Raw genomic sequence first — 21086 nt, forward strand, 5'->3', positions numbered from 1 at the left:
TTGTTGCACTTGCGAAATGTACTTCGACTATTTTTGGAAAATGAAACGGAAACAAATTAAAGCTTGAACTATTTTTTCTTCCCCCGAATCTCAGTTTCTTGTTCTTTCGCTGCAGAAGAACTTCTTGTTGCTCATTTGTTTGCAGCACTGTTACTTTACAGTAAAGTTCCTGGTTTGAACCCTGTAGACATGATCATTGTCCGGGCTGGACACCTATTTCAAAGGTTAATCCATAGACTGTCACAGTTCTGGTAGGAGATGAAGTGAGGTTCAGTTAATCAGTGATGAGAGAAGAGGTCAGCAACAGATGATCAAGTAAACTCTCACTAGAAGCATTATGGAGTCTAGCCCCATACAACCCTGCATAGTTAACCAGGTATAGAAAATGGATGGATGAATGGAGAGATGGATGGAAAACCGTTGCATGTTGCTGCCACGATTCCTAAAATATGAATCCTCACCACTGAAATATTGATTTTTGTGTTTTCTTGCTGTCACTATGCTGTCTAGGGACAATGATTCGATCACTGTGTTTCATTGGACGGCCTAATCTTGTAGACCAGATGAATGGTAAGTGGCCTCTAAAAGGCTGTCAGTGTTTATTAAACGATAGCTCTCTGAAAAGGTCACCAACCCTGTCTGTTCACATACAAACACAAACATAACCATCATTCCTCTCCTGCCATCCCCTCGAGCAACGAAGATGTGCAAGCGTGAGCCGCAACATTGAGGGATAAACACGGAGGCCGATCTCACTTCCTCAAGTCACTGTGCCTGGAAATCATGGTATATCATTTCCAATACGGTAGCTTTATTAAGCTGGTTAGATTTGTGAAGAATGATGGCCGATGCTGTTTAATACCACTACAATTGAGATGAATGAAACAGATGGCAGGTCGGACTAAGAATTAATGCTTCCAGGAATTGTAGTGACCATGTGATTCACTGGTTCCCTGAACAAAAACATTTGTATTTCAACACTGCAAAAAAAAAAGAGAAAAGGATATCTTAATCCTCAAATAATGGCGGTCTCACCACCAGAGGACCCTATTTACTGTGGTTCTGTTTTCATGTGTTTCACTTGAAAAGCCTTTGGTTTGTTGATGAGTGAGGGTTAGTTGGTTGGTTGAGCTGAATTTTTAGCACTTTTTTTGGCATCTTTAGAATTAAAAGAAAATGTGGTCCAAGATTTTGTTTTTAAATGAGGATAATAAGTTTTCTGTCCTTACATCATTTCAAATTCTGTCCCAAACCCATTCACCAGCACAGTGTCCAAGATGAAATATGTAATCATGTAGTTTCTTTTTGAGGGGGTTAGATAAGGTCGTACAATAAGGCGCAATTAACGATTATGAATTATTCATGTATACACGAAGATGCAATACATTAGCCATTCATTCCCAGAAGGTGACACATCCTAGGCCCAAGCTAATGGAATAATTGTCTCCTCTAATTTTATCAGTAGAGTCAAATGAACAGACACTTGAAAATTACTAACTCTAAAGGTCATATCTCATGATTGACTCATATTTTACCACACATTCAAGGAAAAAAGGGAGCGATTACAAGGTCATGTGCGTTGGTAGACTCATTAGGTAATTGGTCAGGTGCCTGGCGGTTGGCATGGATGACAGATTTACTGTCAGTGCTAATGTGTAAATCTCTAAAAACGCTATAGTTCATGAATGTTTGATGTCTTTATTTTCCTTTCCAACATATAGCATTAAGTGGTATTAACGTGGGAGCTGTCTCGCATAATGATGTTTTGACATAATGTGAGTTACTCATCAGCCTGTTAAACAGCTTAACTTAGCGTCACATGAACGCAACGCGCCTTATATGTTGAAACAACCTTCATGTGAAACATGTTTATTTCACAACACTCAGCTGCAGCCAGTGTGGAGGCGGCACACTGCTTAGTTCTTTAAGTAACACCAGAAATCAATGAAACAATTGATCAGCATTTACAGTGCAGGCTCCCTCATTGTATTATTCTCTTGTTTGTGTGTAAGTTGTTGAGTCTTTGGGTTCACAGTGATTACTTGCACGATGATTTCATTCAGGGGGTGGCTGAGTAAGCTGTAGTCTTGACATAATCGCCTGCAAAGATGGACAACTCCCCTCTGTACTATGGTTCACTGGTATACACTATATAAAAGAAATGCTGCGAAGAGACTTAACCACGGTTAAATCACAGTTTCCTGTTTCGCCTCGCCCTACCCCCACGATCCAATCCTACAACACAGAAACACTCAGCTGTCACTGTAGATTCTGTGTTTATGTGTAATTTTTCAAATATCACTTCAGTTTATTATTACTGAGAACACAAAGTCAGAAATGAGATTTTTGTTCTGAGTAGAGCACTACCTGTTTAAATCAAATGCTCCCCCTGTTGAATATCAATGGACTCTGTCAATGCACTGCCAAGTGGAGTGGACACTTTGCTGCAGACTGAATACAGATCAGGCCACAAAGTCACACTTTTAAATGTCCAAGCAGGATGGAGCCAGTGAAACAAGCTGTCAAAGTCTCAAGCAAAAAAAATATGATTTTACATTTTAGTTGACATGCTGCTGTCTTCTGTTTGAGTTTAGTAGGTATTACTCTTTTGCTGTTACCTTCTGTGTCAAGTTGAGGTCAGCAGCAGACAAATTTTGGCGTGGTTGCATATTTGTGCAGATAAGATGATGGGATGACCTATTATCATATATCCTTCTGGATGTTATATAGAGTATGTATTTATGTAGGAACACAAGCACTTTCTAATGCAACCCAGTCTAATGGTAACACGATAGATATCTGGGTTTCCTCCTTATATTTAAATTGTATGTTTAATCTCAGAGGTTTATGCTGTTTGTGGATCATTTAAATTTGATGATAATCTGTTTATTAGACTCTATTTGTCATTCATGAGTGCATTACAATTCATTATTGCATTGATTAAATTGTGTTTTGACTGCTTATTTAGTAATGTATTCAATAAACTGTCATCTATAAATTACATGAGGAACATCTTTTCATATGCATCTCATTCATGTGCAGAAATCCTCAACCGAGTATCAACCGTGGCAGTGGCCACCAGCAGAGGGCAGTGTGTGTCCACTCTCCACTTCACTCCTTTTCTCTTTGAAACAAACTCATCTGTAGAGCTGTGAAATTACTCTGGCGGCTCCAATGAAGACATCCCCTCCGCTCCTTGGCAGTCATCTGCATACTTGTTTTGTCTGCCTCTGTATCCTACGCCTGTCCTCACAGCTCTGTTTAATGTAGAGCAAATCAATGGCTCTGTGTTTTTCAGCCTGACAGCTGAAGGTGCTCAAGGCCAACGAGCAGACAGGCCCTGCGATGATCGTGACCCCATTAGAAGGTGAACGTGCCAAACTGCACTGGACTCATTCTGCCTCTGCTGAAACACTTGATCAGTTGTCCACTGATTTGAAGTGTTTCTCCAAAGTGGTCACTGGTCATGATAGTGAATCTGTAACTCACTGATAAAGTAGGCCTACATAGCAGGTCCATTTGACTTTCACCTATAGTGCCAAACTTAGCTTGTGAAAAATGATTTGAAAGGATTAGTGAAGACATTAAAAGATATTTATCCTTCGAGGTCACTATTTTTACTGCAGTATAATTGCTCAAGTTTAAATTTAGCTTCACAATTTTAGCTTTTCAAGTCATGCTCAACTGCCAGGAAAGTTACAGGCTATACTTGATTGTTTTTGTAACTTAGCTGACCTGAGACATACATATTTTTATAACTGCTTGACATTACAGCTTCTTTTTTTCTTTTTCTTAACTTAAATTTGATGAGCATTCTGTGGCTCTCTGTTGTGTTGCACCTTTGTATGCCCCTTGCTGAAAGACAGGGACTGAGAGACCCTCTGCAGAAGCTAAGACAGGCTTTACATACTGTACAGTACAAAGTCTCATCTTACATGTCTAAACATTGTTTACTTGATACTGTTATTCATCCTTCCAGATGGAGAGCTATTAGTGGTTTTCAACTGGGATATGTGCATTTTAGTATTTCTTCACAACGATATATTATTGTTGTGGGAAAACCTTTCCAAAAACCCATATATTTATTATTGATACCACTTCCTAATAAGGCACCTCATGTAAAGGGTTTAGAAATTGTGACTAATGGATGTGGTTAATAATTGATGCCAACACTAATATTGATCATATATTGTTGCCTGAAAGCAGTCTACATCACCGTCCCCCATTTCCATGTGAAGTTATATACCACCCGAGCAAAAAATCATACAAACATTAGATGCTCCATATACCAGAGATGTGCTTAAAACAGCAGGAATGAGTGAATGTACATTGAGAAACTGCACGGTGTGTGTGCTACCTCAACAACCGGACTGATTGAAGTGCACTGGGGTGTTTCAGCACTTGAATATGGCTGTGTCTGGTCAGTGGCTTTTTTCTGCTTAAATCTCGCCTCTACACTGCCTTAATCATTTGGCCAGGGAGTCATCCATTCCTATCCTCTGGGTACAAATCAGACTCAAAGTGAGAAGTACAGTAAGAGCAAAACCCATTCTGCTGAGCTTGTCCGCTACAGTGTAAGTAGTTAGCAGGGCATTGATTTCACACCAGATCAAATCTATCTTGTACTTTCTGACTGGCACTCTTTGCAGTTTAATGCTAAAGTTCCAATGCAAAAGAAATGAAGTTTTTATTTGAATCAGTAGTTTTCATACACACTGTGCTCATAAACACACATTCCACCATAATAGTCAGTTTTCTGGAGGCCCCGTGGTCTGCACTCTATCGATCAGCTCAGCAGTCTTTGTTTAGACAACAGTGACAGATACTGGGAGCTGAGTCGTCCAGTCTCAGCTTGAGACAACACAGCTGCCCCCCCCCCCCCAACCCCACATACACCCCTACCCCCCTACACCTCACCCTCCACTTCCACTTCTCCTCTGCCTATTAAAAAAACTGCTTGCTGTGATCTGTCCTTTTCAATGCAGGCACCATTTCTATGTATTATTCTGAGCCCTTGTGTCTTTTACAGTTCTTTTCCTGTAAATCTATTCAGTGATATTAGGTATTTTATTACCTGTGACTTGTTATTAACCTATAAACTATTACATATTGTACATTGTATAAATGTTGGGAAAAAGAAAAGGCAGCACAGTAAGCTGAGACGCAGCGTGATCTCCAAACCACAAGTGAAAATCTGCCAACTTACTTTAAGACTTTCCAGTTGGCTAACACAATACTCAGACAGATCAGCCTGGATTTCTCCAAAAAAAAGAAAAAAAAGTAAAAGTTAGCTGACAGTTGACAAGAGAGCTGCTTAATCATGCTGCTCTTTACCACCTAACCCTAAAGAAATATTAGCTCATCCCTCTCAGCGAGATTTCAACACCTTTCACCTGAACAGAGCAGAATGTATTAAAGTCAAGGTGCATTTTCACTTCACTGTGAACACAGATTTTAACCTGGTTGCAAAGAGAAAATATATATTTCATGGTGATTCTGGCTGCAACGGGCTCATTATTCTCTATTTCATCATTTTAGGCTGGACTGAGCCTTTAGATATTTCACAAATAAACATATCTGCATTTTCTCAACACTTGGAAATGACAGAAAATTCCAGTTTAGTGTCTGAAGTCACAAACCAAGGCTCAGAAAGTTTTATATTCCATCCTGTGTTGATAACTATGACCCACTTTCTAAGGTAAAGATGACTACAAAGCATGTTTGCTCTGTACAGTGAGCATCCTTGGCTCGTGTCCTAAATGCAAGACAAACTGCTTTGAAGCATCTCCTTCTAATGACTTTATCTCCCTCGCCCTGTCTGCTGCTAATAAAGCAGCATGAGAGTGTATGAAAGTGGCTGAGAGTGTGTGTGTGTGTGTGTGTGTGTGTTTGTCAGGGGAAAGAGGAGATCACGTGCGGGTGTGTTTTATGATCTTAACACAAGCATAATGATACGAGAACACTGGTTCTCGCATTGTGAGGGGGAAACTAATGACTTCTTCTTCTCATTATTCTCTGCTGGTCATGCTTTACTTGAGATTTTTACATTGTGCAAGTATGGCAAACACATGATAATATAATTGTCCTTACAAATAATATGTGACCATTTTGGTCATAATTGTGGAAACAAAACAGTCTAATTGTCAGGCCTCTGGGCGGGCGTTTCCATCATTGGTGTAGAAAGCCATGGCTAAGAGACAAACCATTAACGTATAGCAACTATATCATAGCTTTTTTTTTCTTTGTTCAGCATCTCTACATAATTGTATGTTTGGTCATCGTTTGAGCTACAGTATTTGACCCTTAGAAACATTGAACATCTGGGTGGATCTGGTCATGCTGCTTGGTTTCTTTTTGTAAAGAGGAGAAAAGCAGCCAGCTATAAGGTGTTAACCTAACCTTCAAATTGAACTTAGTATACTGAATCCCCATTGTCACAGACTGCTCATCAACAGTTAAAGAAAACAGCAATAGCTTGTCACTGTCCTATGATGATGTGCCAACTCACACACACTTGAATTTTCTGTTTAGATTTTCACCTTAACTGAGACGTCCCTATATCCCTCACCCCAACCCGGACATAAGATATTGAAACTAGCTCATTGCTGCATTTGCTTACTGATGTGTGAGGTGATGTGCATTTGAACAAGTACACAATGACAAATCTTTTAACTGAACAACTAGAATCAGCAAAGTGATCAGTAATTTCCACCTCTATAGCAAAGTAAGCCAAGTAGCTTTCATGCTGAGAGGCTGCATAGTCTTGCCTTTAGCGCTGATTCCCCCTAAATGTTGTTTTTTGTTCATATACTTAAACACCTGCTGGGAACAGCTCCCACACACAGTGTTGTGTTTGGCGCACATTACACAATGCAAAAGAGGGGGCTGCTTTCTCTCTCACTATCTCTGGGTAATCCTCTAACCTCAGCACACTTTACTGTGTGATTTAATCATGACAAAACACTACAAATGCAAAATAAATTGGACTTAAATATCTTTCCATCTGAAGAAAGGGCAGACAGACAATACAAGCAAAGTATCCTCACTTGCACCTCCCATACCTTTCTAATCCCCCTCACCTCGGCAGTACAATGAGATCTCCACTGAAGATCCCAAACGTTTGTGATCTTTAGAACCCGTCTTGGCTGACAGGTCTTCTCTACCATAACGCAACTGAAAATATTTCCCATGCAAAACAAAACAAAAAAAGGAAAGGAAAAAGATTTGTAATCTCAGTCAAGCTGAACGTGACACTTTGACACTTTCTTCTCTCAAGTTTTACATTTATATCAGGATTTGTCACGGCTTTCAAGTCCGTTCCCCGATTTTGATCACAGGATTTATTTCTCTGCATGAATAAATGTGGAGAAAGGCAGCTGGATATGTGCACCCTTTGCGACAGGAAATCTATATAGGACACATCTGTTGGGGAAATCGTCTCAGATCTCTAATTGAGGGAGGATTTTGGATTCAGGGAAGTCACGACGTCGATGCCCCTGAGTGAACTCTGACCTTGTTAGGTAGAAAAAGTGCTGCTTTGTTGTCTGACTTTCTTTAACCACAAAAGGTTAGATGGAGTCAGTGTGACCCCGGTTGAATCTAGTTGAAACTTTTCCCAGTTTGTTTTTATGAGTGCGTCACGGAGGAAATATTGGGGTAAACTCTTCCTGCTATGCTCTGTTTATTCCAGGAGGTGTTTGATTCATACTGTTTCATCCCTCAATCCACCTCAGTGCCAAGTAATGATTAACTACATTTCCCAGAATGCCTCGAGACAACCTTCTGAGAAAGTACCTCCAGCCGTCAACCTTTTATGTGTCTAATAGGAACAAAATAATAATGCTGCCTGGTCTGTTGAAGGAAATGATCAAGAGCAACTGACCTTAAACTTGAGTTCTTGCTTCAAACACTTTTAATTTGAAGATTGCACGTGTATTTCAATTGAAACTACACATTTGCGTCTGCAAAAAGTGGGCGCATGACGTCTGTCCGACTACCCATTTCTCCGACCATACATTTCTTTATTTTTGCGTCCATTAGTCCGACCTCCCACTTCTCCGACTTAAGTAGCCCTAACCCTTAACCTTACCCTAAACCTAACCTTAACACTGTAGAATGGGTAGTCGGAGAAATGAGCCGTCGGACCTTTGGGCAGTCGGACTGACGTATGCTCCCCGCAAAAAGTTTAGCTGGGAATATTTTCACATTTTGCACAACACCTGTGGTTGTTACTGAGAAGAGAGGAGGTGGTTCATTGATGTCCAGCTTATGCGTGACCAGGACCAGGCTAATGTACCCAGGCTTTTACATTTACCCAGACTGCACTGATTTGTTTATGTGAAATTTTCCTTTAAAGGAATATGAATAATAACACACTTGCTGGTTCTTTTATAATGATAAATTGTAGTGTAGTGTCTTTGTGAATTCAACAAACAACATGCAATATAAGGTATTAATTATGAGCCCTTGAAGCGCTGGTTAAGGTGGATTTGAAACTTTGGTCAGTGCCACACTTTCTTTATCCACCTGATTCCCATACTAAACTAAGCTAATGAACTGAAAGTGGTAGATTGATCCAAGACTCATCTTATCGATTTATCTAATAAACACATTTCCAATGGTGTTGAAATTCTTTCACTCATAACATGAACAAAATACAGAACATACACAGAGAGTAGAAAAGGGATCGAGTCACATTTAGCACCATGCTAGAAAAAACCCCACAGATATTCATCACACACAAACTGTAATGTTTAATTGTTTTGGGTATATGGACACAGGTAAGAAGGTTGGTATGCAAAATATGTAAAATATCAGGTAAATTGATCCTGGATCAATTCACTTTCAAGCTGCAGCCTTACACATTATCTATCTATTTGCACATTAGCTATCTATTTTTGTGACTTGATCCACGTTACAATCCAAAATGAAAAGAAAACATTGTATAAACCATACACATTTCTTGTAGAGAATGTTTTTAATAGAATAAAAATGCAATCAGTTTAGACGTGTTTGTGTGAACCCACAGTTAAGATCAACTTTTAATTCCAAAAACCCATTTGACCCCTTGTTGAATTATTTTCATACTCCGTGTGACCGCACTAGAAGGCTTCTGCTTTGTGATTTAATGATCTGTATTCTGCTGATATCATTATGGTAAAAAAAAAAAAAAAACGGCAGTGACTTTGTGTCCTTATGAAAACTATGCTTTGCAGTTTGCAATGTGGCATTAAATTGTGGCGAGCGTGTGTGTGTGTGCAGCTGCCACAGGTTGAATTGCCTTTGAATAGCAACAGAAGCAGCCTGATGTTGCCAGCCATGAGTATGTCTTGTTGATTTGGTGTGGCTTGTGTGGTGGATGGATTAATCGCCTGCACAGCTTTTCTGTGAAACCATCAAAACGATGTCAGCTCAGCTAGATAGAGATGGAACGTCTGCGCGGACAATCTGCTCGCTTGAATCATCCATCTGCGATGCACAACAATCTCCTGCACATTGTTCACCAAGCATCTCTCAGCTTCAAAAGAGGGAGGGATTTTCGGATGCGGCTGGCTCCTGGATCCAGGTGAAACAATGGCTTAAAGAAGGCTTCTGGGCATGGGAGAATTTAAGCAGCTGGGGTTCCTCAAACAACACTGTTTTTTTCTTGCTTCAATGCCTAATCCATTATATTTAAAGAAAATGGAGTCAAGCTGCCCCATTTTTTTCTTCTCCAACAGGATTATTCCAGTATGTTTGCAGTCACAGAGCATTCTTAATGGAGTGAGAAATCATTCTGACACATACAGTATATGACCTAAAAGATACAAACCAAAAGGAGATGAAATTAAAAATAAATCTGTAAAGACCAATTTGGTTTCCATGTCTTTGTCCTGCAAGCTCTCTGCTTTGTCCCTTTCTCTACATCTCTCAGATTGATTTGCAACGAGACAGCAAAATATGTCTCATGGGATGTAACACTGTAGACTCTTTAAGGGCTTGGTTTCTTCCTCTATCTTCTTCTTCTGCTGTAATCTCACATAGCTGTCAGATGCAGGAGAATATAGATTTTCAAAGATTTTTTTCTCACTGCTACTGAGTGAACAGCTTCCATTTAAACGCTCTCTACCTCTGAATGACGTTGAAAGAGTCTCTCAGAATTGATGTATATTGTATTTAATGAATGTCGTTGATGTGCACTGATGCTTCAGTTGCATTACATAAAACTGAATATTTTACCATGCATCTCCATCTCTCCACACCTAGACAGCACATCCCAAATCACACCAGTTTTTAAGATGTATTTATTTGATGTTTTGTAACAAAACTGCAAGCTGAAAAACTTTTCACCCTTCACTTTGTCACCGAGAGACTATTCAATGAGTTTAAATAGATTTAGCATACACATAAATAAAACATAAGAAGAGTTCAGATTATCAAGCTTCAGGAAAGATAAGTAAACAATAAGAATAACAGGAATAATCAACTTTTACATCAGGTATGAATACATTCATAAGACTTGTCCATGTGCTTACTAAGCTTTCAGTTCCCTCATTCTGTAAAATAAGAAGGGCTCACTCAAAAAGAAAAAAGAAAGGCTGACTTTATATTGTCTAAGCCATGTAAAAATCCAGATCCAGTCACATTGTGAATGCAGTGGAGTAGATTAAGATACACAATTTCCTGCAAACCTCTTCCACTCTCCTGGTCTGGTGACAGGTGGCCTCATAAAGATACTCCCACTGGTTCCTGGTTTGTGTTTTTTCTTTCCTTCCCTTCTCCATTGGTGAGGGTGAGACACTTTGATCTCAGGCACTTTCTGAAATCATGAGGTTGAGACTCACAAAACAGATGCAATATTTTACAAATGATAATGTAGCTTGTTGTATTTACCCTCACATCCTCCACATATTGTACATCCTTACAGGCATCTTCCCTCTCATATCTAACTGAGTGAAGTCCTTCTTTTAAAATTAATTCCACATTTTGGTAAATACACTGATTCACATTCTGTCCAACCTGAACTCAATAGCTTCTCAAAATGTTCAACTTGAATGCAGATCTGCCAATCAACCTTTTAGATGCACAAAATATTCCAGTTTCTACCCATGTGCCCAAAAATACAATATATCCACTAAGCTGTTAACATCATAAATGAAAACAGGTATTCCACTAATATCCCCCCGTATATGCAGGTTGTGAATTCTCCAGCCCACTATGATTGCAAGGACAGTGTTACTTTATTTGCAGGTATCCAAAAAAACGTTTGATATTTGGGTCTTTCAAATGATAAATAAAAAATAAGGGCATTTCTTTCTGATCAAAAATGCATCTTGACCCATTTTGTGGTCTGCATGTCACTTGTGTGAGCAAGTCTTGCTAGCCCTAGTTTGAACCAAAATGCTGTTAAACCCCAACTGAGGGATTTCCAAAATGCAATGCATGCTTGTCCAAAGAAATATCTGAATCAGACACTGGAAAATTCAGAAAAAGAACAGTTAATATTATCATATTCAGAAAAAGAGAGTTGGAATATTTTCAGTGCATGTAAACATACTGAGTGAAAGTAAATCACCTGACAGGTCTAGTTATTGTAAATTCAGATCAGTTCTAACTGTCAAATGACCTGATTTAATTTGTACAAGCTACAGTTGTCTGTGTACAGACCCAGATTCTGGTCAACTCGTAAATGCAGAAATCTTTTTTTCCCCTCTTTCTTGAGCTATCCCTAAATTAAAAAATTCAGCTTTATTTCCAGTCCTGGACCTGCTTCACTTCCCAGTGGGACAGGAGTGTATGACATCAAGGACAGTCAGTCCAGTCAATCGAAGAGAAAAGATTTGTGTGACTATATCATCTTCCACACAGTATCATCCAGTGTGGCAAAACCCACACCTGTCTTACACCACAGAAATGAACAAGCAAAGAATAAGAATGAAAAGTTGACCCAGGTCTGGAAATAACTCATTTCATTTCCTAAAATTCAATTCATAATTTAACCATTAATCATTTAATTTAAAAACTCATTAGTTTTGCATGTTGTTTAAGACAAGAGCAGAATACGATAATAAAACTACCCAATAAATGACCTTTCATCAATAAAATGACATTGTTATTGAATTACATGTATATACATTTCTTTCACAAAGTAGTAATAACCTGATAATTTTATACATCATGGAAATTGCCATTTCCTCACGTTTTAAGGCAAACAGTCATTATGCACAAGTCTTAGAATCAATGATGTACAAGCTGAAATCGGTAGCTGAAAAAAATGCAAACTATTGTAGGCTCTGAAGCTCAGTAAACTATGTACATTTATGGGTGGAGATTTCAGTCCCATATGTAAATATATGTAAATGTGAGTGTTTATATACTCATGCAGCCTGAAATATATGGTGGAACTCACTGTTTAATAGCTGCAGCTGGCTGAAGAGACTTTGTTTAAAAAAAAAAAATCATTACTCACACATGGATGCATCTTATTTCACTGTTAATGACACTTAAAAGCTGAAGTGGTGTATTGAAAAATGAATAATAAATGATAATCAAGCCATTTTCAGCTAATCTCTCGCCACCATTTTATGTCGAGCACAAAGTCAAGTGCAGCCATTCATGGATGCATCTCAGGGATTTTAAGCTAACACATTGCCCCTCCATGTTTCAGTAAATTTACATTAAACAGCAGAAAATTGTGTGAATGTCAGGTGATGTAGTCTTCAGCAGAAAACGCCATCCAATGTTGTGTTTTTCCCCAAAAAGTAGTGAGAAATACATTTAAAAAAAACAATACACCAAGCTGAATAACAATTTTCTAATAATATGTCTATATAAATCTCATGTAATTTGATGTATGTTGTGTTTGAGAACTAATATTCAGCAATTAAGATACCTGTGTTTACTGCTTCTGTACATCTTCATCTCTCATCCCAAACCCTTTTATAACTCAGATAATAAGAACATTTGAAAAATATTTCTCAAAAGTGTCTCTCTGCAGTCTTTCATGTCCCCCGTGAAGGTAGAAGCTGCATCTTTTGAGCGTCTCTCATTAGATTCATGCATTTATGTACAAGTCAAACGTGTCCGGATATTCTGGATTTAATTCTACCTGTAAAAAGGGACAGGAACAAGCCAGCTTCCCATAGTCTCAGCTGATTGAAGTGATGCAGGATGGACGCCATATGGCGATCACACAGTCTTAGATCCAGTTCACCACTTGAGAAGGAGGGCCTCATCCTTCCTCCTCCCATCCTCATCCCCATATCAGTCAACATACTGTCGCTGCAACAGCACAGATTAGCTCTGATCTGCCTGCTGGTGTAACACAATACGAGTTTGAGGCCTACAAGGTGGTGTAGATGTAGACAAAGATGATGACTACCAAGTTGAGGATGGTCCCAATGATGCCCAACATGGCCAAGATGCTCTCCTCCTTACTTTCCTTGTCTTGGATTCCCTTTTCCTCATCACTGTAGACAGTGTTTACCATTTTCCCTGGAAAAGTCTGCAGTTTTCGTCTCAGACCAATCTGGAGCAGGCAGATAAGAGAGAAGAGAAAAATCCACGTGTTAGTTAAAGCAGCTGGTTAATTTTTATTTTATTTATTTATTTGCCTTTGTGGTTGGTCTTTCCATAGTGAATGGTGGCCAGTGATAATGGCAGCAAAACAACAAGCAAAGCTATCTGTTGGTGAGATTGCTGGCGATGCAATAAAAGAATTAAAAAGTAATTAGGAAAGTAATATTTTTTCTTCTTTGATCACCATGCTAATATGTGTTTTAAAGGAAATGCTGTGAAAGTTAATTGGATTACACTGAGCAGATGGAAAGCTGCCCAGCAATGTCAGTTTTAGTGACACAAACCGCATTATTATCAAGAGTCGAGCCAAATCTGTTTCAGGAAATTTAAATGAGAGAAAATATGTGGAAAACTGTTCTGGTCGAGGGAATAAATGAGCAGATTTAAGAGTCTGTGTCTGGGATGAAAAGACGGGTACGTGTGAGGTTTGCTTCTCTTTTATTCCGACAGCTTTTACTGTGGGTTTTGTGCATGAAAGATTCAAATACAATCGTAAACTGAATGACCTGGCTATCGACCAGAGCCATCCAATAACCACACCAAGACCAGTGGCGTGCACAGACTTTTTGAAGGGCAGGGGCCAAAAGAAAAAAAAACGCACATGCAGCGCGTCCTCGCCACTGAAGAGGTTCACTTTGGCTCGCACTTTGGCTCCTAAGAGGGCATTTTAGCACGTGTTTTTCAACAACTGGGCCAAGAGGGAGGGTGACCGCCCTCCCAGCCCCCCCCTATGCACACCACTGACCAAGACAACTGTAAATGTGCAGGGTTTACTGTAGTGCTGCTCTCTGCATGTTGCACTGTTTCCTATAAGCCTCTATAAAGCAATGTTTTATTCAAGGGTATGAGAAAGATTTTCCATCAAAAATAAATTACTTCCTTCAATAAAATATAGTCATCTCCTGAGTTTAAATGCCGAAAAAAGGAAGGAATTCAAGAGAACACACAAGATTTATAACCTGGTGTTCGACAGATTGAACTGTTTCATTAATATGAAATGCAGAACCAAACTGGGTGAGTTCAGCCCTCCTGCATTCATGAAGTCATATAGATGCAACACTTTGTACTTTAAGATATATTCAAAACAAACAACCTGAATACAGGTCTCAAAATATATGTACAGCAATCTCTTTTTGTCAGTTTTCAAACCGTACACAGTGTTCCTTGATAAGCACACAAGGAAGTTTAACGAAAACAAAAACAAACCAAAACATTGATTAATCAGAACAGTTTGATCTCAAGGTTGTCAACGAATGGTTAATTGCAGGGTTAGTTTTTAGTTTAATTGGAAGCTAAAAAAGCTTTTGGGTATGAATATATCAGTCAACAAGTATGTCCCCAGTATTTCTTATTATGTCTGTAAGGCATATATTATTTTCTTAGATATGGTCCTTGCAATGTTGACATTTATTTTGAAAGGTCTGCAAGATGTTGCTCAATTCCTGTTGACACACAGGTCTAATACTATACCCACACCACACTTCATTTATTTTTCAAGAATTATGAATATGTTATAAAGGGTGATGTAAGTAGCGCTGTCCCAGTACGCTGGATTTTCGCTTTATGTGAACTGCTGTATAACATTTTGTAAGGATGATAACAGTGTTCTTGTGAAAACAGGCTCCAGCTCTTCTCCTGAATGACACACTGGACATAAGAGGAATGGCCGCGGTAGCACAGTGAGAGGATGGAGGGGAGCAGAAGTTCCTGCACTAGACTCCATTCAGCTGTTTTATTTCTTCAGCAGTGGGACTGTTGTGATCTGATAAAAGTTCTGAGTAAGCCTGCCCGTGTGTGTGTGTGTGTGTGTGTGTGTGTGTGTGTGTGTGTGTGTGTGTGTGTGTGTGTGTGTGTGTGTGTATTGATTTGTGTAGCCTGGGTTGGGGTATTAGAAACTAGATGTATGTTTTTAGCAGCTTGTCCAAGTTGGCGTCCAACCCCCTCTCAGGAGGAAAGCGTTCCTTGCGGGTCAGTGGGTTTTATACGCATTTTATACACAGTAAAGCATGTGAGTACATGCAGACCAAAAATAAACCAACAGGAAACTTTCTCTTAGTAAAAGCTTAGATGCACAGTAAAATACACTTTTTTTCCCTCCAGTAAAAGTTAAGAGAAGTATCTGAAGTACTACCTGGGTACACAATGTGCCTTTTTTTGGCTGATGGACTTAATGGGTCTTACAAGAATAAAGACAATCCAGAAGTTTCTTTTTGGGCCTTTGCAAAGTGACACTTCGTGGGATATCGATTGGGCTGAGAACATCCTGCTGTGACAAGTGATGCAATGATCCACTCATTTGCCATGATATCTGGATTGCTGGATCTGTTCACACTGTGCTCCCTGTGCTGAATTCATTTGAAGAGGAATGATCCCTTTTTCAAAAAAGAAAACTGTGGTATCGTCCATTCCCCTGTTCGCAAATTTTAGTTTAAGGTATAAAAACATGTCTTTCCTGAGCTGTGTACTGGATTTTACCTTTGCAAAGCCCAAATTATCAAAGCTCTTCTGCAGGTATCCTTTGCTTTAATTGAAATGTGTGTAACCTTTCTGAACAGTGCTGCCAAAGCAAAGATTTTTATGTCACCAGTAGCAGCACTTTCCCCTTTTGTCTTTGACTCACTGATTGCATTTTCAGACAGATTGGCAAGAGATAAAGGTCTTGCCAGAAACCATCACATGCCAGGAATTGGCTTCAGTACATCAAAGTCTAGGTGTTGTCTGGAGATGGATTACAGAAAAGAAACTGATGAAACTGACTGAGATGATCACAACAAGAGAAAGTCAGTCATTTTAAGAAACTGAATATGTGGCCAGTGCTGCTGTAGAGTACAAGGACAACTATGAGGCTATGGTTTTGTGTTTATAGATGACTAATAAGTTTATATAAAAGGTGTTTTTTACTATAAAAGTCAAAGCCTTTTTTGTTCAGGCCTGTTTTATAAGAGCATCAAAATGACTGTCCTCTTTAAAGGCTAACATCCCACACACCGACTCTGAACGATCACAATGTCCAATCATCGACATGCATTGTGCTCTTGACGTTCATAAAAACCCCATCAGGCTCTGTTTCTGTGTTAAAGTGCGTCCTCCTCCTCTGATCTGTAACAATGGGCTTTGATTGCCTCTCCTGGGGTTCACTATAAAAAGGGCTTCCCTCAACCTGAATGCCGATGTTTGTGTGGCGCGCTGGATGTGCCCTCATGCATGAAGACGCCTGCTTGCTGCTGATATAAACAAGCGCTCAGCAAAAAAGAAAAAAAAAAAAACGGTGGGGAAATTGTGCCTAGGGGAGATCGAGAAGGAGGAGGAGGAGGAATGATGATGATGATGGTGGTGGTGGCTGTGGAAGTGGAAGTGGTGGTGAGTTGAGAGGCGGAGGGGAGGGTGGTCCAGGTTCTGCCAAAACCTGAGTGCTGAGGAAACAGCTTTACCACCGAGTACAGCTGTATGTCACACAGAAACCCCTCTGGACGCCTTCCAGTGTTTCCACCATCCAACATCTCCGGTCTGAACAGTGTTTAACAGAGAGCGTTCTGTCTCCAGCGCTGGCATCCTGCGATGGACCATAATCATTAACCACCCATAATGACTTCTTCTGTCTGTTAAACACTCGGGCTGGACGGTGTGTGACAGGAAAAGATCAGAGCTGTCATAACCCAGGACAGGCCAGAAAGGAAAATCACTACCTCGGCTTTAACACGTCAAATGAAGAGATTATTAATCCAGCCGAGATACAGTGCACGGTTTCCTCTTTGCCACCCCTTATTGATTAGTCATTTGACTTATTCCAAGGTAAAGCGGATTTAGTTATCTCAGTATTGATTCCTGTTGTCACTCTGGAGCACATTTCCCAACACTTCCAATACTCTTATGTGTTAACTTTTCCCCCCGGTGGTTAATCCAAGGAGGCCTGTGGCTGCCAGGGGAAATCAGGATTCAAATATGAAACATGTAGCACGTCTTCAAAATGAACAGCATCTCCTCCCGAAGAGAGTTTTTCTCTCACACCTGGCTCTTCACTTGTACATCAACAGCCGTGAGCGTATTTGTGTAAAAAAAAAAAAAAGAAAAAAGGAAAAAAGAGAGAGAGAGGGAGGGGGCTGCCAGACGGAGACAGAGAGAGAGAGAGAAGGGGAAATGGCATATACCTGGGACAACAAATCTGGACACTTCAGCTACACCTAACAGAAGCTACCATCCTCAGATCAGACCAGTGGAGAGTGAAACCTTTTGCCACTTGAATAGTCGTGAGCATGTCAAACAACTCCAGATGCTAACAGGGTCTGACAGGCAGAGTCGCTTTTGGCATTGTTTTAAAGTGGAATTAAAGCAAACAGCTCCCAAACCCTCCCGAGCGTGTATGTACACACACAAACACAACACACACACACACACACACACACACACACACATCTATACAGGTTGACGCCCATAACTCACACTGACACAAACACACACATTCTGAGCATCACATGCAGAACCAAGTATGTGGTGAAAATTAAAAAGTAAAAGAAGAGGAAGAGAAGAAGAGGAGGAGGAGAAGGAAAAGCATGAGAATGGTGAGAATTCAGTTTTTGGTGAAATCAGATGAAATGTTTCCAACACTGAGCATGACCCATTTTCCATAACCAGTGCTCATTGTTCTGAGAGCGAGAGGAAAGTGAAAGATCTATTTTGGATACAAAAAGAATCGAATATGCAGAGGACATTTTTTATTGATAAAAAAAAAAAAACAAAAAAAAAAACTAGTAAAGACCTGAGGAAAAAAAAGTTCAGACATGCAGGAAGTTGCATCTGGATTTGACAGATGTAGAATTTAAATTTCACTGGGGATTTTGTGCTTTTTGTTTAGTTTTTTATTCCTGCGTGTCATTTTCACAGAGAGATAGTGAAGCAGAGCTGCTTACTGCTTCGTTTTATGTGAATTTAAACTTCATCAAGAAAACACTATAGGAGTGCAGAAGCTTATCAGACATCAAATGAACTGTTCCTGGTATGAGAGCCTGAAGAGATGCTGTGACATAAGTTGGTGACAACATGCATGAGGAGCAACTCACAGAGAAGTGTTGTGAGGATGTATATGGACAAATAACCACCATATCCTTCAAAGTAAAGCAGAAAAGCTGTCCTTTCTACCTCAATTAATGATTCATACAAAGACAATTGAGCCTGGAAATATCCCACATTTCTAAAGAATATATCACAACGCATGATAAATTCATAGCTACACCCTGTCATGACATTTAAAAACGGTGAAAGATTCATGAAGTATTTGTTGACAGTTCACAGATGCTCTGCACATGATGATGAGTTTCAGCAGAAAAAAAGCTGAAAAGGATGTGGCATGACTGTGGGACCTACCTTGCAAAGCATCAGGAATAACATAGCATTGGACATGCTGTGAGGGGACGTCTTTCTGTAGTGCACAGACATCCCTGGCAACTAAGGTGAAAGTCGACCCCTCTCATCCTTCGGCTGTGGAGGGGCACAGGATCCAGAGAGGGCTGGCTCGTCTTCCGGGCGGTCCAATTTGAGGGCTCTCGTTGGATGTCGTACCCTGCAGCGCTCCGGCGTCTCCTCCCCGAATTTCATCTCACTAGTGCCCAAGTTCTCGCTGCCATCACTTTCTCCTCCTCAGCCTTGTGAGAGCTGAAAACTGTGCTGCCCACCTCCTCTCGTGCTCCTCTTTCTCTGCCTGTTTTGTTTGCCTCCCCACCTCTGCTTCTCTCTTCTCCTCCTCCTCTTCTTTTTCTTCTTCTTCTTCTTTTTGTCTGTGTGATGTCAAGTTGAAGAATGGAGTCAGTTGATGGGCAGATGGGGGTGGGAGGGTAACAAAGCTGTTTCATGTGAGTATTTGCATCCTCCTTTGTCTTTATTCCGCAAAGCTTACAAAAAAAAAGGATGTTCAGCCTTGTCTCTCCTGCCAAGACAACCTATCAGCCCTCATTAAAGACTCACCTCCTCCTCCTCCAAACTTTTATACTGCTCAGCAAGGTAACGCATGTTTAGCTGATGCCTTGGCTTTTCAATGTTTAATAAAAGCTAAAGAGGAAAAAAAAAAAAAGGCACCCCTGCTGACGTTGTGGAAGCCCCTGCTTGCTCTACACAATGTGTAACCTAACATACCTTTTCTTGCGCTCCAGTGACTGAGCGTGTGTCCCTAACTAACTGAGCAGAGCGTGAATGCTGGACGGCTATAAGGCAGAGAGAGAGAGAGAAGGAGAGAGGGAGGGAGCGAGAGAAAGAGAGAGGAGGGGAGGGGGGGTGCTGTGAAGGAAGCCGTCGCCTCACACTGACGCTGTTGTGGTTGCTTTCACTCCACAGGCAAGAGGTATCCCCTGCTCCCTTTCTCCCGCGCATATTAATGCAGCCACGGTTGCCTGGCAACCGACTCAGGGGAGTCACACAGAGCCTGACGACAAGAAGCATTTGTGACACGAGGCCGGGACGAGGGGCGAGGGTCTCCTCCTGCATGTTGTTGTGTGGATTTTTGTTTTGTTTTGTTTGTGTGAGTGAGTGAGTGAGTGAGTGAGTGAGTGAGTGAGTGAGTGAGTGAGTGAGTGTCTATGTGTGTTTCAAATGTTGCCTTTAATGGAAGATATGAGTTAAGTGTGAGTTTGAATAGTTCATACAGGAGAGTAATTTTCTTTTAGTGCATAATATTATAGACACTGCACATTATAGGTCCACACACTTTTAAAATGCAGAAATATGCAGAAAAAACTAAACTTTGACCTCTAAAAATTAACCTCGGAGAGTCTAAAAAGGATGGAGTCTTGTAGCTTTTTAGCAGTGGTTGCAGACAGTTAGGCTAATGGTGCAATTACATGCCCTTGTTAGGTTAGCGAGTTCGCAAGTTAGCAAGTTTGCTGATTGTGTGGTGAATCAGAGCTACGCAGCCTGAATGAAAAAGAAGTCTACCTGGTTGTTGTTTTTTTGTTTTATCTTTTTTTTTTTTTATCTTTTTCTTTCAACTAACAGACAGACAACAAAAAACACAAGACAATGTCATAAAGTAAAAATAAATAAATAAAGAGAGCAACTAGCCTACTAATTCAAATAATTACATAAGGCTTCAATCAGAGGATACATTTTCCTAAACATATGCACTAGGTACCATAACAACAAACACATGTGGACTGAGTAGCTACTTACTTACAATTGCATATGCCTATATATTCAGAAATAAAGACAATGAGTAAGTATAAAAGACAAACAATGAAGGCTACCTTGTTGTATTCACAGTGGGGGAAAGGGGTAGGGGGGGTTTGTGTTTGTGTGGATGTGTTGTACATGTGTCACCTTAAACATTCACTGCATCTCTTCATCATGTACATCCACAGTACAGGGCTGCTTCATCCCGCCGTCGGACATGCGACACATCAGTGTCAGCAGCCGGAGCACGTAATGGATACGCTGATCAAACATGAATAACCTCTGGGACATTTACTGTGCAATCTGACACCGGGACGACGAACACTCCAAGAGTCAACCGTCCCATCCGGTCCCCTCCCTCCCTCCCTCTCTCC

General features: G+C 40.3%; 1 protein-coding gene across 1 annotated transcript; it reads right to left on the reverse strand.

The window, feature by feature from the left end:
- Window positions 1-11856: 11856 nt before the first annotated feature.
- Window positions 11857-19714, reverse strand: tunar (TCL1 upstream neural differentiation-associated RNA). The gene is made up of 2 exons (XM_085767868.1): window positions 18919-19714; window positions 11857-13507 (listed from the first exon to the last, which is right to left on the reverse strand). The coding sequence occupies exons 1-2, from the start codon at window positions 18988-18990 to the stop codon at window positions 13322-13324; spliced, it is 258 nt and encodes an 85-aa protein (XP_085623994.1). The 5' UTR covers window positions 18991-19714; the 3' UTR covers window positions 11857-13321.
- Window positions 19715-21086: the final 1372 nt, after the last annotated feature.

This window comes from Trachurus japonicus, chromosome 22 (assembly GCF_045865225.1).
Source record: "Trachurus japonicus isolate A0001 chromosome 22, Traja_1.0".
Lineage (NCBI taxonomy): Eukaryota > Metazoa > Chordata > Actinopteri > Carangiformes > Carangidae > Trachurus > Trachurus japonicus.

Excerpts from the sequence above, each read along its gene's own strand:
- tunar (XM_085767868.1), bottom strand. The coding sequence starts at position 18,990 with ATGTCTGTGCACTACAGAAAGACGTCCCCTCACAGCATGTCCAATGCT. Across the intron at positions 13,508-18,918 it reads TATTCCTGATGCTTTGCAAG|ATTGGTCTGAGACGAAAACT; the intron begins GTAGGTCCCACA and ends TGCCTGCTCCAG.